This window comes from Mastigoproctus giganteus, chromosome 11 (assembly GCF_048544385.1).
Source record: "Mastigoproctus giganteus isolate SK-2022 chromosome 11, ASM4854438v1, whole genome shotgun sequence".
Taxonomy (NCBI): domain Eukaryota; kingdom Metazoa; phylum Arthropoda; class Arachnida; order Uropygi; family Thelyphonidae; genus Mastigoproctus; species Mastigoproctus giganteus.
The window spans coordinates 88,846,199-88,871,764 of record NC_143585.1 but is presented as its reverse complement, the minus strand read 5'-3'; the positions used below and the strand labels follow the sequence as shown (position 1 = coordinate 88,871,764).

General features: G+C 38.6%; 1 protein-coding gene across 1 annotated transcript in view; it reads left to right on the top strand.

Annotated features, from left to right (window-relative positions):
- Window positions 1-3,694: 3,694 nt before the first annotated feature.
- LOC150078236 (fibroblast growth factor receptor-like 1) overlaps window positions 3,695-25,566 on the top strand; it is a 40,985-nt gene continuing 19,113 nt past the window's right edge. The window contains exons 1-2 of the mRNA XM_090384305.1: window positions 3,695-3,868; window positions 9,910-10,025. Of these exons, the coding sequence (XP_090240431.1) occupies window positions 9,944-10,025 (82 nt within the window). The 5' untranslated portion in view covers window positions 3,695-3,868; window positions 9,910-9,943. The remainder of the gene's footprint in view (window positions 3,869-9,909; window positions 10,026-25,566) is intronic.

Below are 25,566 nucleotides of genomic sequence, written 5' to 3'. Positions count from 1 at the left end.
TGCTCACGTGTGTTTGTTTATGACCCTCCAGCTTACATACTTTAAGTTGCTCTTTGCATCTGCCTATACTTTGTTGATGTAGTGTACATACGAATAATTGCGAGAAGGACACGAATTTAAAAGCCCCTTTTACATTTCTATGTGCAAACATTAAAACATTGTTGATAGTTCTGTTTACGCATTAATCTAATGTATTCAATGTAAATAATCATGATTATAAAACGAGTGTCTCTTTCATTATAAGTATACAAAAAAGGAACAGCTAATTAAGCAAATAATAACGTTAATGAGCTTTTAAAACTACTGTGAAAAGTTTTTTTATGGCAAAAAAAAAAGGTCGAAAACATTCCTCATATAAAAAAGAAAACGGAATTCGATGAGGTAAATTTAAAGTTAATTATCGGTATGCATGAAAACCTACTGATTATTCCTAATAGATATTTTATATAGGTACATTTTTAATTTCTTACGGTGTATCCATTCCCTCATTACGATCATGCCACTGTAAGATTTAATTTTTTTTCCTTTTTATCATCCTTAATGAAAATCAGTAGCCGATTTTAATTTCAAAAATCGACTTATAAAATTAAAAGATCAGGGAGAAGGCGAGTTATTATAGAGTGGACAGCTTAAAGCGAACCAGGCCTGCGCAACAGAAATGGTAGATAAATGAAGCGGCTTTCGCTTATTTAATAAACGTGATAAACGAACAGACAAAGTGATTTGACTGGGCCATATTTAATAATAGAGCGAATTTCTTAAGAACGTTCACTTTGGAAGATGGTAAAATTAAGAGTTAAGTAATGGGCTAATTGCTTTAAAGGCAGTCTACCTGTTTAAACTACACTCCCCATCCTTCCTTGCCCTCTTAAGATGTAATTAGGTTATGTGGATTTAAAAGTTCATGGAGAAAAAACAACCTTTGATACCAAACACAAAATAAAAAATCTCACACATCAAAATATTCGCGTATTAGCCTACTCAATGCAATTTGGTTTATTCTAAAAGTGTAATAACTTGGTGTACTTCGATTATTCCAAATTATTTTGTTTTCTGCTTTTCAAATTCTTCTGGGTAAAATAATATAGAATCCTAAATTTAAGAAAAGATATTTTATTATTCTGAAATCCATTTTTTGCGTTTTATTCATGAAAATAAATTTTTTTTCTCTACAACCTCACTTCTACTTCACATATCTCAATATACCTTTCTTACTTTTATTGCTAATAAAAACCAAGTTGAATTTTTAAGATGCTTCGAGTTGATGTGTACCATTATTTTAAAATCCAGATAGATACGCGCAGTTCTATAATAGATTTATCCGCATGAGGAAGAATGAATGAAATTATTAGAATTATTGAACAGAGCGATCAGAGCGCCCTCTGGCAAAACACAACAAATAATAATAGCAAATTATTATTTACGATATTCTGAATATTGGTGAAGATATGGCAGTTGTTGGACAGGATAATGTATGTAAGATAACGGAACTTTCCATCCTCAGTTTGATCTCCTTTTCTGTCTTTATATATATTATTATAACAAATTGAAGAGCGTTCTATGTAAGTGATTTTAAAGTCTAAATATTTCCATCGTTTTCCAGCGAGAACTGATTTGGTCTGTGAAAGATAGTTCGGCTTAGAAAAGGCTAAAAGAAGCAGTTTGGGCCACTGTTTCTCGATGACCATGAAAATGCCAAAATATTTTCACTTAAGTTTAACAATCTTGCACTTAATTTGGTGCCACACCTTGAATTATGCCGTTCCAGAATATAAACATATAAATTTTATTTATTCCTTGGGAGACCCAAAAGGGAACTGGGAGATTTCTAACTAGAAGCATCATCGGCACGAATCAGTTGTTGCTATTCAGAAAAGCGTACAGCAAAGTGGAGATTTCAAATCCAACTGCACATGGCAGCTTGCAAAATATACGGTCTGAGTGAAGCTGGTCCTGTTTGGTGACTTCGTTCTGAGAATGGGTTTCATCACACGTGAACAGGATATCTTCTGTGATTATTGGGTGTCAACGCCATTTCCAGTGAAATGGTTGCTATAAACTTGGAGAAGCGCCAAAAAGTTATAGGTGACTTTCAGCAACGCCGCGACGAAAATGGGAATCTGTTTTCTTTTCCTTCTTTATTCTCTTTCTAAAATGTGTAATTTTTCTATACCACGTAGCGTCAGCCCCGAATCAAACATTGGTTGGGACCTCTGGGACATCCTACAGTTTTAGGGTAGATATTTTCCATCATTAGAAACAAAAACTGTTTTGTTATTTAACTTTAAATAAATAAATCTATTTAGAGTCAGTAACAAAGAGAGTAAGAGGCGTGATTAACCGAGTGGGCAAGTGTAGTAGTATTTACCGAGTGGTCAATTGAAAGTACATTTGAGATGCGGCAATTCGAATCCAAGTGACCATAAAATACAGCCGATGACGATATTCCTGTCATGATTAACTATAACTCCTCTAACTTTGGGGTCGTGCCGAAGTATAAACGGAACAATTTATAGATGACGCTGATGTCCAGACTGGTCACTTCACAAAGTAAATTACTAAACGGCTGGGTGTTTCGTAATTTAATTTGTGCACGATGCTTCGCCCAGATCTGAAAAGGGGAGAAAAAATCCACTTTTCATTATGATAGTGCCAAATCAGAACCATCCTCAGATCACACTAGGCATGCGCAGTATAACTAGATTCATATCTCTCTCTCTCCACCACTTGGTTGCAAAATAGACAGATGGTTGCGAAAAGGGGATTATGTCTTAGAGCAGCCTCCGGGAACACACTTTGAAGCCAGGCCATAATGAGAAACATCGAGTTGTTCTGCTCCCTAACATGCCGGCGATCTGCAACTCCAAAAGTCCGAAATTAAGCCCTCATTCAATTCGCTTCTAATTTTCCGCCTTATGCGAACTCCGACTGCCTACGTGAAGTGAAAGATGAGGTCAGAGATTCTGTAGTCTCCCGTAGCTCCGGGGCGGTAAAGAGTGAAGTTCATTAGTTCTGCGACGCTTCATTCTCTGCGGATTAAACAACCTCCTTCCCCTAGAAACAGTGGTTAGGCGCTCCGGTGACCACGGGACCCTGGCTAATGCAAAGGGGGAGGGCTGGCATTCTCCTCCTCGACGATGAGTGTTCATTTGGCCCATGGCGTGCACGCACCTACCACTCAGCTCCGAAGCAATACCACGGCTCGGCGGAACTGATGTAGCGGAGCATTCGCAGTCCTGTCAAAGGGATTGGCACTGTCGGGCTCCGCTGAATAAAGTTCTTGTTTAAGATTATTTTGCTCCACCCCCCTCGTCCTTTTGTCGTAGTAAAAACCCTGTCCTTGGAGCGTGTTCTACGCCCGCTCCCCCACTTCCTCAGGTCTGAGTTGTACGGTGGTGGGTCGGCACTGCTAGAGCACAGATATGGGAGAAAATCCCGCCCAAAGTCCCACTGCTAATACGACAGTATAATCAGCTAAGTCTATAGAATACGGAAACATAGGGGACCGGGGGGGAGAGAAGAAAGAACGGGGGGGGGACAGACGAATAATCGTAGCGCCTCGCTCCATCAACAACTGGCCATGAAAGCTAATAACGCGCCGAGCTTCCAAATCTCGATACCAGGGTCGCTCGTCGGATGAGTCAACCGACTGCAGCTCGACCTCCGTAGAATCAGAAGCACTTTGGCGGCCGGTGACGCCGGGCGCTCCGTGGTTATGTGCGAAGGGACAGGTTGCGCTCGCCAGAACGGCAGCTATTTTACCTAGACGTAGGCGCAAGAAGGAGAGTACTTGTACGGTCCAAATGTACGCGTGCATTAGATGGGTCGAATTGGCTTTGTCTAATTCTGGGAGCATGAAAGACAAAAGGTAGGTCAATATTGACTTTATTCGAGCATTCGCCGGATTTCATCCTAAAATATTCACCACGTTTACTTGAGGGAACCCTCAGAGAAGTCTGTGCAGGTATAGATGGAATTAATAACTGCGTATTGTCGATGTTCACTTGATAGTGTATTTTTTTTTTTTTTTTACCATCGTATATTTTGATTATTTTTCAGAACTGAAATAGATAGACAACTTCTTTGTGTTTATATCACATGATGCACTACTGGAAATTAAGTTAGGTGGCGTTACCGCAGCAAGGAAGCCACTTCAGGAACCAGTCTGTCAATTAAAAAACCATGAATGATGGAACATCTGTTAGATGTTCGGGGTCTTGGGATAGACTGGATTAAATGTAGATTATTTCTTGGTAATGCGTCTCTGTATAATAATGATATCATGCATTTGGACGGATTTCCTGTTTGCTATATATGAAAGCGCCTTCACGCACGCTCGCGTCTGAACGCCGTTATTGAGACTAATTTCCGATATATTTTATACTTTGTACAGCCCCCTCCAGTTCTCAGTTACCCCACGAGCCTTATTATCTCAGATCTGACCAACGTCAAAGGCCGAAATTTTCATCCACGTTGGAATGGTGTATACTGTCACTTTGGTGAGTGGGTGGGGATCACTTCTCTTATTGATCCATCACACAGTAGTGATTCTTACGGTCCAGGTCAGACTTTTAAACAAAATGGGAAAATTGAATTTACTGAGATGGTATAAGTAGTTGTATCGATCAATGGTTAGCACGCAAGTAGAATTCCAGTTGTTCTCTCTGATTCCTTTAGAGATGTTCATAGAAGTATATGTATCCTTCCGAGCATCATAAAGAATCAGTTGAGTATGCGCAAATTTCAAAGAACAGAATTGTTGTGGCTATCCATATGGGAAAGAAGATGGTAAATTTAGATGTGAAACCTGAATCAACAAGCTCAGAATACCCCGTTTGAAAATATTGATACTAACAGACATTCCTACAGATCAGCGACTTTTGGAGGTACTAATGTATTGGTAATCCCTCCTCTAGAGTGTACCAGTAGACCTACTCTCTGTTATGATAATGAAATAACACCACCTGCTTGCAATGTGATGAGCGACAATGCTAATCGGAAGTCTTAATTAAGTCAGAGTATTGCTTAAGATGGGACTAGTATTCGTTTCAGTTGATCAATAGTTGCAGCTACCCTGAAAACCCCACCTAGCTTGGAGAAACTAAAAGGGGGAAAAAATCGATCAAATGATGTGAAAGAATTTGTAACCAGAAACCGAGAGAAGAGGTGTCGAGTAGTTCTTAATCGATTAGAAAGTGGCAGGTTCTTTTGGTAATGGCGTAAGATAATGGCGAAGAAGAATTCGCTCACCTGTTCTTGGGTGTACCGTAATGGTTTCTACATGGTTTCTTTTATTTTGCGTTGCTTGTCTTTAGGCTTACGCTTTTTGAAGGTGTAACTCTCGAGCCAGAATGTAGAGAGAGCGTGTCTATTAATCCTTATGTCCTGAAATTCGTATATAATCTGCACTATTGAAGAAAAAAAAAAGAAGCAAGCTCAGTTTTGATATTACTAGGTTAGTAGTGTCTTTAGTGTTGGCCATAGGGGTACAAAGAAGCTGAGAGAGAGAAAAAAAAAACCCTTGTCTTTTCATCCTTATAAACGTACCGATCTGGCTTTCCTTTGAACACCTCTGAACCTCCACCTTCGACTGTCCATGGAGATAATTTATCTAATGATTAACAATTCGCTGAGAGAAGCAAATTTCCTATAGAGTAGTCTGAATTTATGCCACCTGGTTCTAGCATCAATTAATAACGTCTCCTTCATTAAACCTGCCATCTTTTCTCAGAGCCTTTTAAATTTGAGTTCAGATCACCTTTAAGGTTCTGTTTACCAGGTCTGCACAATACAAATCTCACCAGACGCAGCATTGCTCATCTCCGCACTCTTTTAAGAATCTCTCTGCATTTTTTCTTTTGTAACCACCATACCTGTACTCTACATAGCAATTTTTATGACCTTAATAATTTATTGAACAATTGTTCTTAGAGATAGTAGGTCCTAATCCCATTGATCAATATGAATGCTATTCCTCTCCCCCCATCCTTGCAGTTTGTCTACATTATGAGAGTTTTTTATATGGGGCTTATATCGTAATCCCCCCATCCCAAAATCCCTTTTCTCTGTCGTTTAAAGGTTCAGAAGGTACAGACTGAAAAGCTTGACAACTAGACATCCTGGGGAGGACCTGATAGAGACATATAAAGGCCTTTAAGGAAATGAGTAAAAGATTTTTTTTCCCTTTTTGGTTTATGCAAATAGCTGCCACTTACCTAACTATCCCTGAAGCCTATCCAAGTCCACCAGAAGGAGCATTGCTTGGCGCTTGTCATTAATCACTCTCGTAATCTTCGCATCATCTGTAAAATTTGAATTGTTCGTAGGTGGAGTATCCACGATCGAAGAAAAGTCTTTCCTCTTTAAGAATATTCGTGAGTGTGTTTCTATTGAAAAGCAAATTTCGCGCGCGGACGTCTGACCTTCAGCTTTTGTCGGTGTGCCCCCAGCAGAATTGAATTTTGTCCTTATCCTGCACTCTGTGGTCTACTACACATGGGAGAAACGATAATACAAGTGTAGAGCCCTCGTGGGTAGCACAGTGGTTATAATTACCATCCTGTCCATACCGGATGGAAAAGCCTGGAATTCGAATTCCGTCGAGGATGCTAGGAATTTTTAGGGGCTTTTTTCACAACGTGGATGAGTTAGTCGGTCTTAGGAGAAGGTAGCATGATTTTTGTCTCCCCAGAAACTCTGGTTTTTATTAGGCAAAAAAAATCACAGAACACGCTCAATTTACAGACATAATATGTACTGCCCACAATCAATCAACTTGTATAAGTTAATTGCAACATTGTTGGGATTATTCCTTTGGTAGCTTTAGTTGGCATAAAAATTATGGAGTGATCCCTTATAAAATATCTGGTTCAGTTTTCGATGCGAAAAGTACGCCTACATCGGCCATTTTGGGGGACATTTGTCATAAAATTATTAAAGTTTACTCCACCAGCAAAACTGTAACGTTGGTAAATCGCTCAATCAAGCTCCTTTGAAAACAGTCATTTGTTCATTGCATGTTTTTCTGACGTACACCCATATAAGAACAAACAAATTGGTATTCAGGAAATATTACCGGTCGTTCTAACGTATATTGGAAGCAGATGCCAGAGGGGCGCTCTGCATGTGGCCTTCTATCGATATTTCCTTTCCTTTTCTATTTGAGTTTAGAAAGTCTTTGGCGTACTTGGCCATAAAAATAGAGTTCCTATTCCTTTGTGTTTCCCCCAACAATGTCCACTAAACAGTCGCAGTTTCACAATATTGGACTGCCAATATCTCTATTGTTACTGCTAGCTGCTGTATTGGACCCTCCTACATGATATTGGATCTCGCGAGCCTACAAGAGACGCTCAGAAATTCTTTAAAGTTTTCCCTCGCAAGAGTTGACGATGTGGAAAGAAAAGAAAAGTTCTGTCGGTGCCCAGTTGGTGTATTTATTATTCTCCATTTCGAAATCAACGTCTCGGCACATCTGATGGAAGTTATGAATAAAAGTTTTTTGTGAGTTTCTCTTGGCACTTTGAATATGCTCCAGATATTTGCATTTTAGCATAGGACTATAGATGAACTCAGCATTTGAATTGAATAACACACGCGGATTCTGCCTGGGTTCAAATCCCGTCCAAGAAATTTTTATGGGCTCTTCGTGCTCTTTTCAGGGTGAAAAGAGCACAAAGAAGTATTCTCAAACTGATTCCCGAGTGGAGAATTCCCTTGACCATTTTCTATTGGGGATTTCTCAAGGACAAAATGTTCAGAACTGTTCTTTGCACAGTTGAGGATCTGAAATACAGCAAGAGTTGCTTTGAATCTCCACAGATTTTGCAAGCTGTATTGCTCTGGTTCATTATTCAACTTTAACACACGCTTCTACAAAAAAGAAAAAGGATACATTTCTCTTTGAGGACTTTAATTATTTATTTAAAGTATGCGACGTTTTTTTAAATATTTTTTCATAAGCAACTAGGCTGATGATTTAAAAAAATCGTCCTTAAAGAAAAATCGAATAACAGACGTTAAGTGTATGGATTTTTGCAATAAGTGACACGGAACAAAATACGTGACAAATTGTATCGGGGAACGGACATTGATTAAGCAATTACTGTGGCACTAACCTGTAGAGATTATGGCAGAAGACCGGATTAGTGTAGGGAACTGAACACAAATGATGAAGGGTCCTCTGGGGGAGGAGGAGAAGTCGTGCCAGTAGAATTAGCTTTTCCGGGCAGAGAAATAACGAAGTTCCAGTTGGCTAGAATCCAGCAGTCGGTGGATTTGCATTTCTTTGCCTTAAACATTATCGATAGACACCTAGCGTGTGGGTGCGTTCAAAGAATCGATCATCAAAGCGCATTTTTACACCAGGAAGAAAAAAGAAAAATGTGAATGCCGCTTGATTGGACGCATACGGTAAATTGAAACCTATTTATTACCAAACCTATCAAATCACAGCGAGAGAATTTTGCTGCATCATATCGATAGAATTTGTCACATGGTTGCCATTACAGAGACAAGTTTCCAGTCTTATTTTGGAATATCAGTGACTCCAGCGGTTCTTTGACTTCCACTGCTGCCCATGTGATGAACTCTAGTCCCAGACACTAAATCAACCAACCATCTTTAGTTATTAACACCAAAAATTTTGGTGCACCATGTTTGGGGTTTCAAGAGCGAAAAAAAAGAAACATAAACTGAATATGACGCGCTGGTCGTATCCTTTTTGTGAGTATCTCGTGCTCTTACATATCACCGTGTGCTTGCCACCGGCATCAGAATTCAGCATAAATATTTATCAAGTGGAAGACAGGCTGTATATCTTTTTCACCTTTACAGATAAGATAATGTGTCTGTTGTTACAGCGAGTGCGCAGCAGTCTCGCGTTCGACTTTCTTCCACACATACGGCTGCAGATCTGCATCTGCTGCCTCTTCCAGATGGAGCTAATAGTCCAAAGATTAGAGTTTGTTTAAAAGGCTCGCGAAGAGTACACAGCCAGACTGTTTCTTTTAGAAGGGAGAAATTTATCGTGTATATATTTTTGTCTTCACTTTCCGAAAGCTAAAAATGTCACAAAAGATGTTTAAAATCGGTGCGTATCTTTTAACGCCCTGTTCCAAGCATTTGTTATTGTTTTCAAAGAGAAGTTGTTTGAAAATCAGTGGCACAGACATGATAAAAATTCTAATATAAATTAATTACTTCGGTTAATAATTTCTACTCTCGTGTACATGCCAGAATTGTCCATAGAAGCTTTATCGCCTGCAGTTTTACCCTCTACTAAATTAGCATCAATTGCAGACACCATTCCTCAATCCGATATACAGAGAGTATTGTATGATAAGGACTATCTGGAACAAATGCTTCTGAATTGATGTATAAAGTACTAAACTTTATAAACAGCAGTTGGGATGCAGCTAATAATTGTGCAATAATTCCCAACTATCAGAGGTCATTGGAGCGATGAAGATAACCGAAGCGAATCGTCAGCCATTATTGAACAGCGTGTCAATATTAAGAGCCACAGTATTTGCGTATGTGACAACTGTTCTGTTTACTTTAACTCTGTTTGGGAATGATCCACAGCTGGTGCATACGATCTGGTCTAATCAACGCACGTATAAATTAATTTAATGAACCGTGGTTCAATCCCGCGTGACTGCTAATGATTGCATTCATTGTCAAAATAATGTAAACTTCTCTGACTTAGTGGTCGGTGACTGAGTATGGACAAGAACTTTGATATCATGACTGCAGAAAGGAATTTTGATAATTTAATTGCAAAATCAAATTAATAATAAACAAATTAGTTATTTATCAATGTAGATAGATTTTTTAATAAGTTGTTTAGCGTACATTACAAGCATATGTGTATTCCTTCATTCAACCATTTATTTTTATTCTTTCCAGAAGAGTGAGCGCAAATGCCCAAATCATGTAAAGGATGTGGAGATCAGAAAAAAATCCCGCTGTGCCAGTGGTCTTCATATATCTGTTTGTGCTGATTTCTCCCGGCGATTTCCAAAGTAAGTCAGTTGCCACGTTATTTTGCCTTTCTGATGATTACAGCAATCCCTCCCCAACCGCGGATTTCGACCAACTGGTCCCTCATCAAATAGCAGATGAAAACAAGACCGTGTTTCGCAGTATCAAAGTGAACGTGCGACCCAGGAGGATAGTCGACATCGTGTTCTACCATCTTATTCTTACACTAAGACCTCGGAGATTTTTTTTTTGCGACTCTTATTAGTATTAAAAACAATAAACGAGTGATAGGATTTTTCTCAAGTATTTATTATTTTTTTAAAACGCGAAATTCTTCCCATTCTTGGCTTCGAACCAATTTTGTACTGACTTTTACAAAACGTTTTTCAGGCGCACTTGAAAAACTGCTTTTCCAAAGAACTTTGTAAAACATTTTGTCTGTTCATTTTGGCAGACAGTGTCGCTACTCAAACGACGCCGGTGCTTGAGAGACAGAGAGAGAGAGGGAGGACGCGCTATATCTAGAGCTAAATGGCGTGGCGGAAAGCCAGACGATATACTTTCCCCTTCACCTGGGACACTTAGCACAGCATTTGCCCTTGGGGAATACAGTTCAAGAAAGTTTTGAACAATCACTATCAGAATTTACCCGACATGTTTACCAGACCACAACTCTGTTCAGTGAGTAGTTTCCAAATTATCCCAAAGTTCTTGATAGAAACACACTTGAACGATTTCCTTTTTCGTGTACAAGATCCGAGTAGAGTAGTGAGTGGCGCATTTTCTTTCTGTACAGTTAGAATAACCTTCGAACAGAAAAGTAAGATGTCATAGCGATAAGTTATGCTTCCACCAGTGATCGTGTAGCCAACTTGTTTACTTTTCTTGCCCTTCAAAGTCTGTTAGAGATAAAATCTTCTCAGTTGGTATTCATTGGTGTTTCTTAAAGATCGATCGGTTTTAACCACATCGATGAATGTGCACTTTTCTCATGTTTTTCGCTTAAGAATCTTTTAGGCAGTACCGATATGGCGCCTGTAGATGTCTGAGGCTTTCTTACTTAAAATATCGCATTCAATGCGTTAATAACCACGAGCTAGCTTATTACAAAAAAACCTTGAGATTAATTAACTGTATTGAAGTATATTCATAGGTAAATTTTAGGTCTGTTTCTGGGAATCTTTGGCTGGGCAAAAATTTTAGCTTTATCGTATCGTTGCTGAGTTAGTAGATTCGCGTAAAGTTGCCTTTTTTCCCCCCTCAGAAGCTCCAAATTTTCATCCAGAGAGCAGGTGGTAAGTCGACCATAAATCCACAATTTAGAGCTAGTATATTGACTCCTCATGGCCTAAGTTTTGCACTGTTCTCCAACCCCACGTCTCTCAGCTGCTGGTTTATACAGGTTGGTTCAAAAGCTCTTTTTGCAATGTTTTCTGAGGCCTGACATGGTCTTTGAACAGTTACCATTAAAATTTCTGACGCTTTATTGTCTTTTATTTCTTCCAATATGTGAAGGTTGTTAGTAGATACCACTCCTTTTAAGTAGTTCGAAGGATAAAAATCCAGAGTTGGTGGATATTCAATTAAGAGCTGTTCCCTTCATTGTCAAAAAAACACTACTGGTTAATGGCTGAACGCTACCATAATGCTGTTGAACATCGTAGTTTGATCACAACTGTAACAGTTAAAATTAAATTCTGTCGTTGTCAATGATAAATTAACACTTGAACATTCATTTTTAATATGAGGCGTAAATAAAATATATTAAAATTTTATATTCAAGGAGCTAACTGTTAAAATGATAAATAAAACGCCTTTTCTTTTCTCTAATATAACAATTATAATTAGCTGCGATCAGTGCTTGTTAAAAATTATGACGTCATGAGTTTATTTTCAGAATGGTAAGTTGGAAGAGGGCTGTTAAGTTTCAGATTTCTTACCAAATTTGAAAAATCTCATTATGAATGTTATAATCTTCAAACTGCTTATGACAATCTCTTATTTGATGCATGTTATAGTTTTAAAACTTTGAAAAATTAATGTAAAGTTAAAAATCGTCTGTCAAACTGTTTTTTTATGAGTAGTATGCTCAAGCAACCAATTCCACTGTAAACGTTGCTCAGAGAGAGAATTAGCTTTTCTCTCCCACTAAACTCGTAAGTGAATGATGCAGTCCCTTGCAGTGACGCAAATTTTACTGCACTTCATATGGCATTTGAAAAGAAATGTCATCATAAAGCGTATTTGAGTACATGCACGATTACCGTATGAAATAAAAAGCAATAACAGCGGAATATACGGATCAAAAAAGATCGAAAAAGTGTACCCATCAGTATGGTAATGAAGGCTGCCTGGTCTTTATATTCTCCAAGATGAAATCTCTCGATATTACGCTTAAGACCCATCTACTCTACTTCTGGGAGTCGTTTCAAAATGCGCATCTTTAACGTTATGCTAAAAAGCAATGAACTATTTATGGCTAGTTACAGAAAATGTAGGTCCCATAATGGTTCTCCTCTCTTCAAACCTACTTAATGGGGCTATAAAACTATGCGACGTCAAAACTTCTGTCGATCAGCGAATTAAGCCCGTATTTGCTTATCGGGCGCTTCGGTCACAAGTTGTTTGATCGAAATTCCTTTACAAAAACTAGAGAGATGTTGCATCGGTCTGTGGTTGTGCGTTTATGATGGGACTTCGATAATGAAGCAGGAAGTCAAGGAGGTTTCTCCTTGTTTTGTTGCCTTCCCTGCTAAAGGGGGAATTTTTTCTTCTTCTTCTTCCCTCCCTTGTTCTTATTGATTGAAGAAACCAAACAGTTCTTTTTAAGACACACATGTAACACTCCAATGAAATGGTTAAATGCGTGTTTATGCAAATCACTTACGTTTATCTTTTTCGAAATGTGATCATGAATATAATTTCTACCATCTCGGACTTTTTTGTACGTTATTTTATTTCATTTGCTTTATATGGCCTTTACTACATTTTTCTCTATCTGCACACAACCATTTTTGATTTATATTTTGACATAAGTAATTTTTGTGCCATCTTTTTTTGTTTTGTTATCTACAGACATCAACGTTTTCACTGGAAAATTCGTTCCGAGTCCTAGCGTACCAAACTAATGAGGTCCATAAAGCAACAAAAAAAAAAAGTTTATGAGAGAGAAAGAAGAATGAAATTAAATTGAACCTGGTGAATTTCAGTAGCGAGATGATTGTATTCGGAAAGCTTTGTACACATCTGGAATATTGCCAAAAAACAAGAAGTGAAAGAAGACAGAATTAACAAAACGTTAACATCAGTACGAGAAGTCTCTGGAAGTGTACTCAGACAATATGGCTAACGAAAGGAAAATATTGAAAGTGGTGCGAACCTGTATTTACTCGTGTTCTGCAACTGGTGTTCCATCAAGGGAGTAGAGCAGCCCTTTCTGAAACATTGTTATAGTTACTACTATTTACTTATTATTTAGTTTTTAGATTTAGTTAGAGTTACTGTTTAGTAGTAATAGATCCTGGAGCTTGACTAAAATGCCAGCTTTTCGAATTTTTAATTTCTAACCAGACTTACCGTGCGCATTGATCGCACATATAATATCCTGTTCTTTGCCAATCTTGCACACAATTCAGCTGCACTAAACATGGCAACTGCAGTTTTCTGCCTCTAACATAAATGCGCATTGGCATCGCTCTGTTGGTCCAGCAGCAGCACCAGAGGCCAATTTATCGTTTTGCACATCGATCGGGCGATATATTTAACTGTTCCTGAACGTCTTTTATACTCCATACCTTAGGGACGATATATATCGAGGGCTTGGAAATTGGACTCACTTAGCGTGATATTTCCGGGGTTTTGATGCGATGTTTTATCTCTTTCTCCGGGTACACATATTTCTGATGAGAAAGGAAATTTGCGAATCTGATCTATTCCTGTGGGACTTTTTTGTAGCGCGTTGGAATGCTTATATTTTTAGATAGATGTCACTACTTATTGTCGTTTTTTCGGAAAGTTTCGCCTCCAGCTTTGGTTTTCTTGCGGTTTTTCGAAGGAAGAATTGCTGGCCGTATTTTATGATCTGGATGTCTTCGGTTATTAGCCGATAAGTGATCATTGGAGGGCGGCTTAGCCACGCTTTATGTGAAATCGTGGGGAAATATGAGGTACATTCAGGCGGTGATGTACATAACACACGCAGTCCCCCCCCCCCCCCCGTGCCTTTTGTAGACCCGTATATTTATTGTAATTTTTAGGAAACATTTTTTCCTTTGAGAGGAAGGTAAAAGATATACTGCCTTTGGTTTTTCTTACATACAAAACGATACTTTGTATGACTAAATGCAACTAGGCATAATATTTTTAAGAGTATATAATATTGATGAGGATACACCATAGCCAATAAACGAAAAAACTACTATAGTAGTGTAACGGCATCATCTCATATTGTGCTCATCCTTCACAACGTGTTGCCATGTATTGCAGTACTTCGAATAATAGAGAAGGCTATTGTTTCTTACTCTCAGTGGGCACCGTTTTAAGGCTTGTTGGCCTTTCATCGTGTCTGCAATATCAGATACCCTGGTATTGCAGACACGCTTTTTGTGAAAACATCATTGGCTTGCGAAATCCATTTGTAGAATAGTATGATTGTGACACCACAATCATTAAAATCGAAATTATTATTTCTTTGTCTGTCCGCATGTACTAACTCTTCCCATTGGGTGGCTTTAAAGGAAATTTTATACTTCGAGCTGTAATAAAGTCGATCCTTCCTATGTTTCATTAAAATCGCACCAAATAGAATTATTCTCTCTTTTTTTATTTTGAATATGTATCACATGGGCTGTCCGGATGGTTGCTGACATGCGCAGAAACGAAATTTAGTATTAGCAAGGATGCACCAAGAAAATAAAATAATAAATCTTCTCTGTTCGCGCATAAGTTTTTTTTTTTTGCTGTAAATCACTTAATAATTTTTTTCTTCAGTTAAAAATGTGCGTAGAGCATTTAATTTACATGAGCACATTAACTATTATTTTTTTGTAATGAAATTATATTTTACAGCAATTTTGTTTTTGCTGAAAGGCATAATTATTCTCATTTTAGCTGCAGAAGATGTCTCTTAAACAGACTGCCCGCAATCCACCTTACGATGGTGGCGCGGCTGCCCCACTAACCCCCTTCCCTCAAGAGGAAAGTTCGCAGCGAAAACGCTGCGAAGTTTAGTCTACACGCGGCCCTAGCCCTATCAAATTTTCGTGTACCCCTGGGTGTCGCGAAGGGCGGTTTGTCTGTTGTGAGGGGAAAACCGGAGTCAATCCCGGTGAAAAACCTCACGACCACGGTTTGAGACCGCCAAACTCAATGCTGAATGCCCCTGGGAAAATTCCCATGAGGGTAGTAGCTGGAATCGAACCTCGATCAGCTATTCAGCAAGCCGGCAAAGCTGCCTCACGGCTACCGTGGCCCCGTATGCTCTCGCTTTAATTTCAGTATTTGACATCACAATTCTCACCAGTCACGTGGTAGTGTGACGTAATTTCTGAACTTCCTTTACAAATCAAAAGCACTCTTATACGATTATCTAAAATCCAAGTTCGAACTCTTCCTATATATTGAACGTTAAAAAATATCTTTGTTTTTATTTGCCATTTAGCACAAATGGAAATGCAGAAGAAGATTTTTCGAATTAAATGTCCAATGATGAGGTGAACGAAATTATCTGGATGCAAAAACAATGTGATTGTAACATAAATTTAACGCAACATGATTTAGTTAGCAAGAAGTTTGATGAAAACGTTATCGACTAAAAAATCTTTGGCTCCTGATTTATTTGATTGCGATACTACTTAATTATTCCTCGAAAATATTAATTTAATTACTTTTCCATATATTTATCTCATTTTGGCCTCGCTTGTACTAATTCTGCATAAAGTTAAAACGGGAGGAAGTGAAGCTAATAAAATACAATTCACTCCCCTCTTTTTACTGGGGTTAGGATCTTTACAAGAATAGTTTAAACTGGATGACTACATTGAGATCACAACAATTCACTGAATCTAATTTGTAAATTTTGAATACGTTGATTATATATTTTTTGGTTGGGATGGAGGAGAAACAAATTATGTCACCGTTCTCCTGGAAGAGTTTGATGATTGTACCTTGCATAGAAGTGAATGATGCATCGTCCGATAAAAACGCTTTGGGGAATCTTTTTATCAAAGTTAAAATCCTTGAAGTACAAATTCATATTTCCAACAAATAACTCTGCATTCAATTTCTCAGTGCAATTGAAGTAAGGAGATCAATAACAACAGAATATAGCAATCGGGGGGGGGGGGGGCTTCTTGTTGACGTACTGGATAATCCAAGATGGCACTGAAGAAACCCATTAAGTTGTAATTTGCTAATTTAGTAAATAGTGGGGGCCTTACCCATTTGCACTAAATCAAATTAGAGAGAATCCATTTAAATACTACAGCAATATATCATTATAAGCAATGATATAATACTAATCGGGCATATTACTAAATGTAATAAAACTTCCCTAAGCTATTATGTATGAGTAATTCCTCTTTAAAACTTTACACGGCAAAAATTAAATAAATAAATAACCTTTTCCACTTTTCGCTTCCTCTCTTTCACGCGCTACTATCTTCCAAACTAAAGGTGACAGAAGAGTGGAGGAAAAGGTAATTATTACATGCGCATGGTATCGAACAAACGGGAGTAGTTCTAGATTAAATCACATCCTGCTGCCTCAGTACACGTCACAGACTTTGCTGCCCTAATACGTGTGAGTGCCTGAGTGTCACGTCTTCCTAGTCCATCCCATGTTTCCAGTAGAGTGTTGCTGAATGAACGCATTACTAGCGGCCTTAGCGTCTTTAAGGGAAAAAGGGCAGGTGCTTGGTCTGGGCAAGGCAAAGAATACAATGTTGCCTCACGCGTTAAAGGGGATTGGGGTTCTTTAATCACCTCATTAGGGTCTAGTAGAGAAAGGACTTAGCGAACAGAAAGCGATAATGGTTGGTCCCTTTCCTGTACAGTACAGAACTTTGCACATTACGAGGGGTGAAGGGCCCCCTAAAGGGCTCTTTTATACCAAGACGGACAATGGATGAAGCAAATCCTGTTATTCTCATTGGCTGGTTCTTTTATTTCAATCGGGGAGCATGCGTGGAGCTCCCAGATGCCCTCATCTCACAGGTACCGCGCGGTCATTGTAAATCAATATTCCTCATTTGATTTAACGTCTCTAAGTAGGTTTTACTAGGGGTCTTCTAGGGAGAATTTATTAATGCATGGCATATTAGATTTGAAAATTTTCTGTCATTTAAAATTTTTCTTTAAGTACTAACAGAGTTGTTGACAAAGTAAACAGCATCAAATTGAAGTTATTTAATTTAGCTAAAGTATCTAATTGATATTGTTTTCGTTCGATCTGTGGTTATGAATCTAACTTAACTACAGTGCTATTCCCAATTTCATTCTAGAAGTGCTAGTTTAGAAAAGCCTAAATAATCTGGGTTTAATAACTAAGAAATAGATTTATATTTCATTAGTAGTTGTTAATTTTCTGGCCTGTCTTGAAATGGTGCTCGTGAGGTTGGAGTTCATTAACATCTGCCAAAGTCCAGTATAAGTGTCTAGCGTTGGAACTCCTGATTTCGCATTCATATCTATGATGTCTTAATAGAATCCTTACTTGAATAACATTCTTTTCGATTTCAAAAAGGTTCATTCGAAAGTTGCTTCTTTTCCAAAGGTTTCTTGAAAGCCGTATCTTTGTCTTCTAAAATGTTGCCTGTATGCCGTTAATGGACTTAGATGACATATTTCTCAAAAGAAAAATTATTCGAATCCACCATCGACTTTAACCAATCTGAAAAATAATAAACATGGCTGTTGAACCATGAAATCGGTATAAGCGTACTTTTGCATTATACACACTCCTTAGTAGAATCGCCGTCCTTCCCGAACCGGGTGGAAAAGATCTGAGTTCAAGTCGCATCAATGACAAGAGGAATTTTTATGGGCTTTTTCACAACGTGGTTGGTCTTAGGCGAGGGTAGCATGGTTTTTTCTCCAGCAAACAGAAAATTGACCACAGAGCACACGAAATATGGCCTTAGTTGCTGATGCTCCTAAAACCTTACCACAACAACATCTTTGTGGTGCGCATGCCTGATTCTGTATAGTAGGAATAACCTACAGAAACCCTTATTGCTATAAACATGTGTTTTTTTCAAGATGATGCAGCTCAATTTACTAGTTATTAACGTTTTAACTCTATATTTTTTTCCAATAACGATCATGACCGTCCATGTATCCTGTAAGGTTGCTAAAGGTATGAGACCATTAATTGTTCCATCACGTCTAGAGTGGGTTCACCTACGACTGTTGCGTGCTCTCTCTGCATTTATCTCCGTATTGGACAGCACCAGAACCCTCCTTGTAAGAGTCTCAGAAATAACAGCGCCGCCCACCTACCCGTGTCTTCTTGGTAATTACTTAATCAATGCCTTCGAACCACCGTCTTCGTGTGGACAGCTTCCGAAATCTTACCTGCTGTTTTTAAACCAACCCTAATAAGAGTTTCATCAGACTCGAAGTCTGAATGCCATGTCTTTTGTCGAAGACATTTTTCGGTATCTAACTGCGTAGCTGAAAATGTCCTTTTGGGTGGTCTCCTTAAAGATTAAGGAAGCACAAGGAGTTTTTTCTTATTTATTTCTTTCTAGACGGAGCAGTCTATTAAAGATAGAAACGATCGTGACACAAGGAGTATTATAACTGTCGCACGTGATAGACTGCCTCCTGCAGAGGTCATTATGACGTGGGTGGTCGGTGTTGGTAAAGGGGGGAAAGGGCTTTCCAGTTTTTTTTTCCACCATCCGTCGAAAGTGAAAGATTTAGAAATAATCCTTTGGTTGGAGGAGATTTAGTAGGAACGTGGGAGGTTCAACCTCGAACAAGTAATTCTTGATTAGATTTCGATCGGTGGCCCCGGGAAGTAGATAATCGGATAGGCCAACAGACAGGTTCGTTTTCAGAATTAAATGTTTCCGAGCGGCTATCAGAGGTCAGTCCATCGATCTGCCATCATCTCTGTGAGCGCCATAGAATTATTGCGTTGGTATTTTGATATATTGCACTTTGGATTTAGATATTTTCGATTTTGATAGCTTCGGATGTTTGTATTACGTGAGCGTGGATTATTTGAATTGCGCGCTATAAACTGTGGCTGTCATCATCCCACTAACGAATCAGTTTTCACCCAACGTGTAACTAATCTCCATGACAGATGTAACAAGGAAGGCCCTGTGTGCTCGTGCGCTCTCAAATGAACTACAGTCGCGAACTTTGGAGCCACGCAGGGATGAAAAGCCACACGACATTCGTTTTCCCTGACCCAAGGGGGATATATCTGTCTGATGGAAGCTGTTTATTAGGGTGTTGTGGTAACATATGGTTTCAGAAAGTGATGAATCTGATAAACATACGCCTGCACAAACCTTCTAACTCCGAAGGGGTTAAGGAGAGGAAGAAGTAAAAGCATAAATCAATGTCTGCGATAGCTCGTATAAATCACTGCATACATCGCACTTCTCCGCATGTCTCGAGGCGCCTTACTCAAATTGCCTTTTGATGTTAGAGCCGTTCCGACAGTCGAAAACAGAGTGGTCTTTGACAAGTAAACTGTAGATATGAACGACTGGAAAGCTCATATCGACACCCTGACCTGAGAAATATTGAGGTGTCACCTCATCGCCACCCACTGAGACGAAAAAGCGCTGCAGATAGCAACAACAACACGAACATCCGAAAGGAAACTTGTGTGGGTTGCTCACTATTCCCACGCATGCGTCGTTTTCTGCTTTCGTCTGCAGTCTTGAGTGAAGAGGACGACCCATTGCTCTGTATTTAAAAAAAAAGAGAATTTGGCTCCAAGGTTTATCTTTACAAGTGATCAACATTCAAAAATTAATTGCAAACAAGCTTTGCAACACGTCTAGACTCGTTAAAATATAATTCAAAAGATCTTATTATCGGATTACCATTTGTTTTATAACTGCTCAATGAATTCAGAATAAAGAGAATTGTTATAAAGTAGAGTAGAAGCGTCTACGTGAGACGCGTTGTAAAATATTTCATTTCCGAATTTATCCGTCCATCCCTAACGGTCCACGTGGCTGATTGACGAGGGCAGCTGAAAATTGGAAAAGTGGCTAGCGGTTCGCGGCATGTGGTGAATTATTTAAATTGCACGTGAAAGTATCACTAGGGGAACACGATGCTGATAAATGGCGAGGGACTTCAACCGTCTAATTAGGCTGACGTCCCCAGTTGCACCATTTATATTTTTATATATAGAAACATTTGCGCGCCCTCTTGTGTAGAGGGAGTGTAAATGTGTGGGTGGGGTTCCAGCGTACGAACCCGCTTTAAGTATAGCCTCCTGAACGTTGCTCCTGTTACCAAATCACTCATTAAAATTTGTTTGTGCGCGGAACAAATGGTGTGCCACCCATTCGAACGTGCCTCGACAGTGGAAGCAACCCTTGCTGGAGATGAATGAACTTTGACGACCGCTGTACTTAGTAAAGACAGCAAAACTATGAGAGAACCTCATACTTAAGGGTTGTCGATATAGCTCCTTCGTCCCCTAACTCTCCTCCCCCAACTACCAAAATGGACGAATAATTATCGCCTTCAACACCAGACAATGTCTGTCATTCCCTCGCGTTAATTGAAAGTACCCGACGAATTAGGTCGCAGCTTATCGGACAACAAACCTAGGCTTTTCTGGCCTTGTTTGTATTCTGTGTGCCACTTTTCAGCATAAATGCCACCGTGTGTGTGTCACTGTACTGTAGCTGAATAACAAGTGTGTCCTCCACATGTACCGATCTATAAACTGAGTCCACTGTTATAAACAGAAATTTAGCGATTGGACATATTTTCTGTGGTAGCTAAATTCGTCCTTTCTTTTGATAATATCCTTTATTTCTAAAAATACAGCACACAAATCACAGTTGGATTTAAAATATTAATAGTAGGAAGCTCCTCCCACTTTGGTTTTGACAATATCAAAATGACAGCAGTTGTTAGGCCTCGGTTAACAGTTGCTGTTCCAAAAATTATTGCCATCCCCCGTTAAGGCTATTCTTTCAATTGCTTGTATCGATATTGATTTCGAGGCATGTTCTTGTTTCTATACAAATCATTCGTTTTATTCAAAGGTGAATTCCTGAGGTTGTTTAAGTCTTCAGATCGCTGGCCCCTCCGTAGTCAGGTGGGCAGGAGCACACGCTTCTTGATTAGACCGGGGTTCCAGCCCGTGACCACCAAATACGGAGGATGCGGAAAGGTCAGGGAATGACCACCACATATCCCTGGAGCATATGGCCTTAGTTGCTAATGCTCCTAAAAACCAAATAACAAACAAACTTCAGATTGCTTTCACGCGACTATTAATAGCACACGAAGCTGATTTAAAAATGAAATGACCAAATCCAGATTCTAAAGTAAACAGGCGAGGCGTACATCCCTTTGCAACCAAAGGTTAGAACGCCTAGTCATTATGTAGGGCGTTGTAATGATGTACAGGAAGTCAGTCGACCAAAGATAGAAGAAGAAAAAAAGTGTGGGGCGTAGAAATGTATATAATCACTTCTAGGATGTTATCATTTAAATAAATCAAACCTTTACAGCTAAGAAAACAGGGTTTGTGTATTTTGGGATGCAAGAAAACATTGTTTTATCAAATTTGATTGAGATGGACGTATAAAAAAACCAAAGAGGTCTGCTTTTATAAGATACGTTCAAGAGAAACACATTTGGAGTTCTAGGATATTTATTTTATTCTATTTTTCCATGTACTATTGCTTATCTTACTTCATAAATTATCCACATGATCCCTGGAATCCTTAATTATTGTGATTTGCTACTTAGGTCATAAATTAAAACGTATGAAATTACACTGTCTTCGAAACAAGACCACTGTTGTAATTTTTTTGGGTGTAGAGTGCTGTTAGCCGCCAGATAGATTTATCGAAAGATATGGGGATATGGCATGCAACGGGAAATGTTGGAATATCCTCCTTACATTTGGGATCCAATTCAATGATACACTTTTGAACACGTTGAGTAAACTTCGTCATAACTTTGCGAGCATTTATTAATTTATCTCAGAATTTCTTCACGAATAAAAGTCTTAAGTTCTTCGGTAATTTGTGTCTTAGTTGTATACACAAGTATCTTAAAGTATCCCACTTCCATAAGAAGAAATCTGGCCTTGTTGCATTAAATATTTCTATAGATGATGTAGATGAAGCTGCAATCAAGATTACCTCTCTTTCTCAAATATCCACAAGAATCACTTTTCGAAGAGGTGCACTTAAGATTCATCTTTAAGCCCTTTCTGATCAATATTGAAGTCGATGATTTAACTTTGGTCGCAGTTCCTGAAAAGTAAAATTATTAGTCTGTACAGATGATGATAAACAGTTTGATCCTTACAGGATATAAACCGACTTCGCTGGTTGCAGAGTCCATTAAATATAGAATTATGACAGTGATCAATATCACGCTTAACAACACAGATATAAATTAGAAAGTCAGATCATAGTCATAGTTTAAATCAAATATTAAATTAAAAGTGGCTGATCACGTTCTCTACTTCACGGAAGTCCTTACCACTCTTCCAATTATTTCCCATAGATCTTATCAATGTGGTGCTTCTTAAACAGAACTGCATCTTTCATTTTATTTGAACTCATTGTTTCATATTAACAACCAAACTGCACCCTTCTCCAATGAAAGGCTATTTATTTACAATGCAGTGCCTCCAGTCAGATTAAAAGGGATTATTTCCTTCACATCCAAAGGCAATTCAAATTAGTGAAGTACTATTTGTTTTAATCCTGAGAAGGTTCCTATTACAACTTGAAAGATTAATTCTGTTGCAAAATCATTTTATTTTCTAGTGGTGAAAATTTTTGTGTCGTAGCTTTTCAATTAAAAAACTTGCACAAATATTTCTAATCAGTTAATTGACTAATTTAAACCAATCTTTGGATTTTATACTTTAAATTAGTTGAGTTTTCTTTTAATACCTTTTAAGCTCTCACATACTTTTCTAGAAAAGGAAATACTTGCCAGTTGTATAGAGTGTTGGGCAAGTTATATTTTTTGTTTTTATAGTGCAAGGGCGACTAAGTCCATGATGCGCCAAGTCCAATTGTTTGGTAGGGTTTAACCTTAGTTTTGATGTATCATGCTACGCACAAAGAGGCTCACCCTACTCGTGCAATAATATTTTATAATTTTTGTGTCCTAAATTTCTGAATTCATCATTAAATTTATACGTACCGTAGATAAGAAACTGTTGTGAAAGAAGGTTACACACCGGAAGAGCACAGCCCTTGAGATTTCCTTGATTGGGTAATGCGCTCATGAATAATTGAGATGCTATTGTAATAACAATAGCTTCGCAACAATTGTAAAGCAGTTATTAATCAGTCCAAACTAGATTTTGAACAGACTAAGAGTAGAAACTTGCTTTTTGCCCTAATGGTAGCCGAGCATTCTGGTCTCTTGCAAAAGCTATTGGCCGCAACTTTTGCCCATCTCTGCTCCCACCTCTGTCCAAATCAGATGGTTCTGTTGTCACTTCAGCCAAGGATAAAGCTGACCTGCTAGCATCCCATTTTTCTTCCAACTCATGTATTAAAGATCTTGGTAAAACACCTCCCACCATTCCCAACACGCTCCATTCAATGCCTCCTGTGGTCTTCCGTCAAAAGGATTTTGACGAATCTTGATGCTAAGAAAGCTTCAGGTCCTGATGGTATTTCTCCACTTGTTCTCAAAACCTGTGCACCCGAACTTACTTCTGTTCTTTGCCGCCTTTTTTTCGCTTTCTTATTCCAAAGGTGTTTTTCCTTCTGCTTAGAAATTTGCTCATATCCAGCCAGTTCAGAAAAAGGGTGACAAATTCGTCCCATTACAATTACTTCTAAGTTCTACTCTTTCTAAAGTAATGGAAAAATCAATTAACCCTCAAACCATCTTGAAACCTTCGTCTGATCAACAATCGCCAGTATGGATTCGGTCATTGTCGATCCACTGGCCTATGTTATCCATTTATGGACAAATTTGGTGAAACACAAGCAGTTGCTCTTGACATCTCAAAGGCTTTTGATCTTGTTTGGCATAAAAGTCTTCTAAACAAGCTTCCATCTTATGTTTTCCCAACTGTTTTTTGCATTTGGTTATCCAGTTTTCTTTCTGATCGCTCACTGAGAGTGAAAGTAGATAGCTCTCTGTCTTCTAACTTCTCCACCAATTCTTGTTTCCCCCCCCCCCCTTGTATATCATTGACCGGAAATCCTATCCATAGTTTTGCTGATGATAGCACATTGCATTCCACTTTCCATTTTGAGAAACCTTGTCCTGCTCAATCAGCTACCAATTCCTTAAACGCCGATCTTCAGATAATTCTCCAGTGGGGCAAAGACAACTTAGTTGATTTCCATCCTTCTAAAACTTAGTTCTGTCTCATTACAAATATTGCTTCCTCTGCATCTAAAAAAAACTTGGTTTTCTCTTTCGCTCTCGGCGTTACTTTTCTTCCAAACAGCTGCTCACTCTGTACAAATCGCAAATCCGCCCTGCCATGGAATATTGTTCCCACATCTGGGGTGGTGCCCCCAAAACCTCTCTCAGGCTACTTGATTCCATTCAGAAGAGGGCAGTTAGGTTAATTAATGACTAATTTCTAACAGTCTCTCTCTCTCTCCACTGGCTGTCTCATAGATGTCTGTTTCTGCTGCATGCCTCTTCTACAGATACTTCCATGGGCACTGTTCTTCCGAATTGGCTTCTATAATTCTCGCTCTCTCTCTTTCAAAACAGTCCGAACACGTGCTGCCACCATCCAACTTCAAACTGATAGAACCAACAGATGGTTATTCCAGAAAATGGCAGTTTTCTGGAACTGCCAGAAATGGCGTATTTTCTGAAAATTACAGTCTACAGAAGTTGAATGTCAACTTATTTCGTCTTCTGAACCTTGAAGCGTTGTACTAATTGCTATAGGTTCTAATACCTCTCGTGTTTGAGATTTCCATAAAAAAAATAACAGTGTATTCAAATAGGAAAACAATTATTATTTACGTACAACAATAAAACCCTTACTGCGTACACAGCAGTACAAAAGGAAATATTTATCACAAACCTCGAATGGTTAAATAAATTATAAACTATTTGGTGTTTCGAAAAACACCAAATAGTTTATAATTTGATGATACGAGACAGTTTAAAATTAATTATTGTATGGAATGGATATTCCATGGCTTTATAACAGGCGTGGGCAACGAGAAGAACGCATATGTTTATAGCAGGTTTAAATAGGGACGTATCTTTGAGAGATGGAGAAACCATAATAGAAACAGTTCCTAATTGTAATTTTATCTCCCTCTCTGTTTTCCCTAGAGAAGCGGCACAATATCCTTTGGTGTTCGCTTTCCCATCAGCAAGGGCCGGTCTGACGCACGCTACCGACACAAGTAA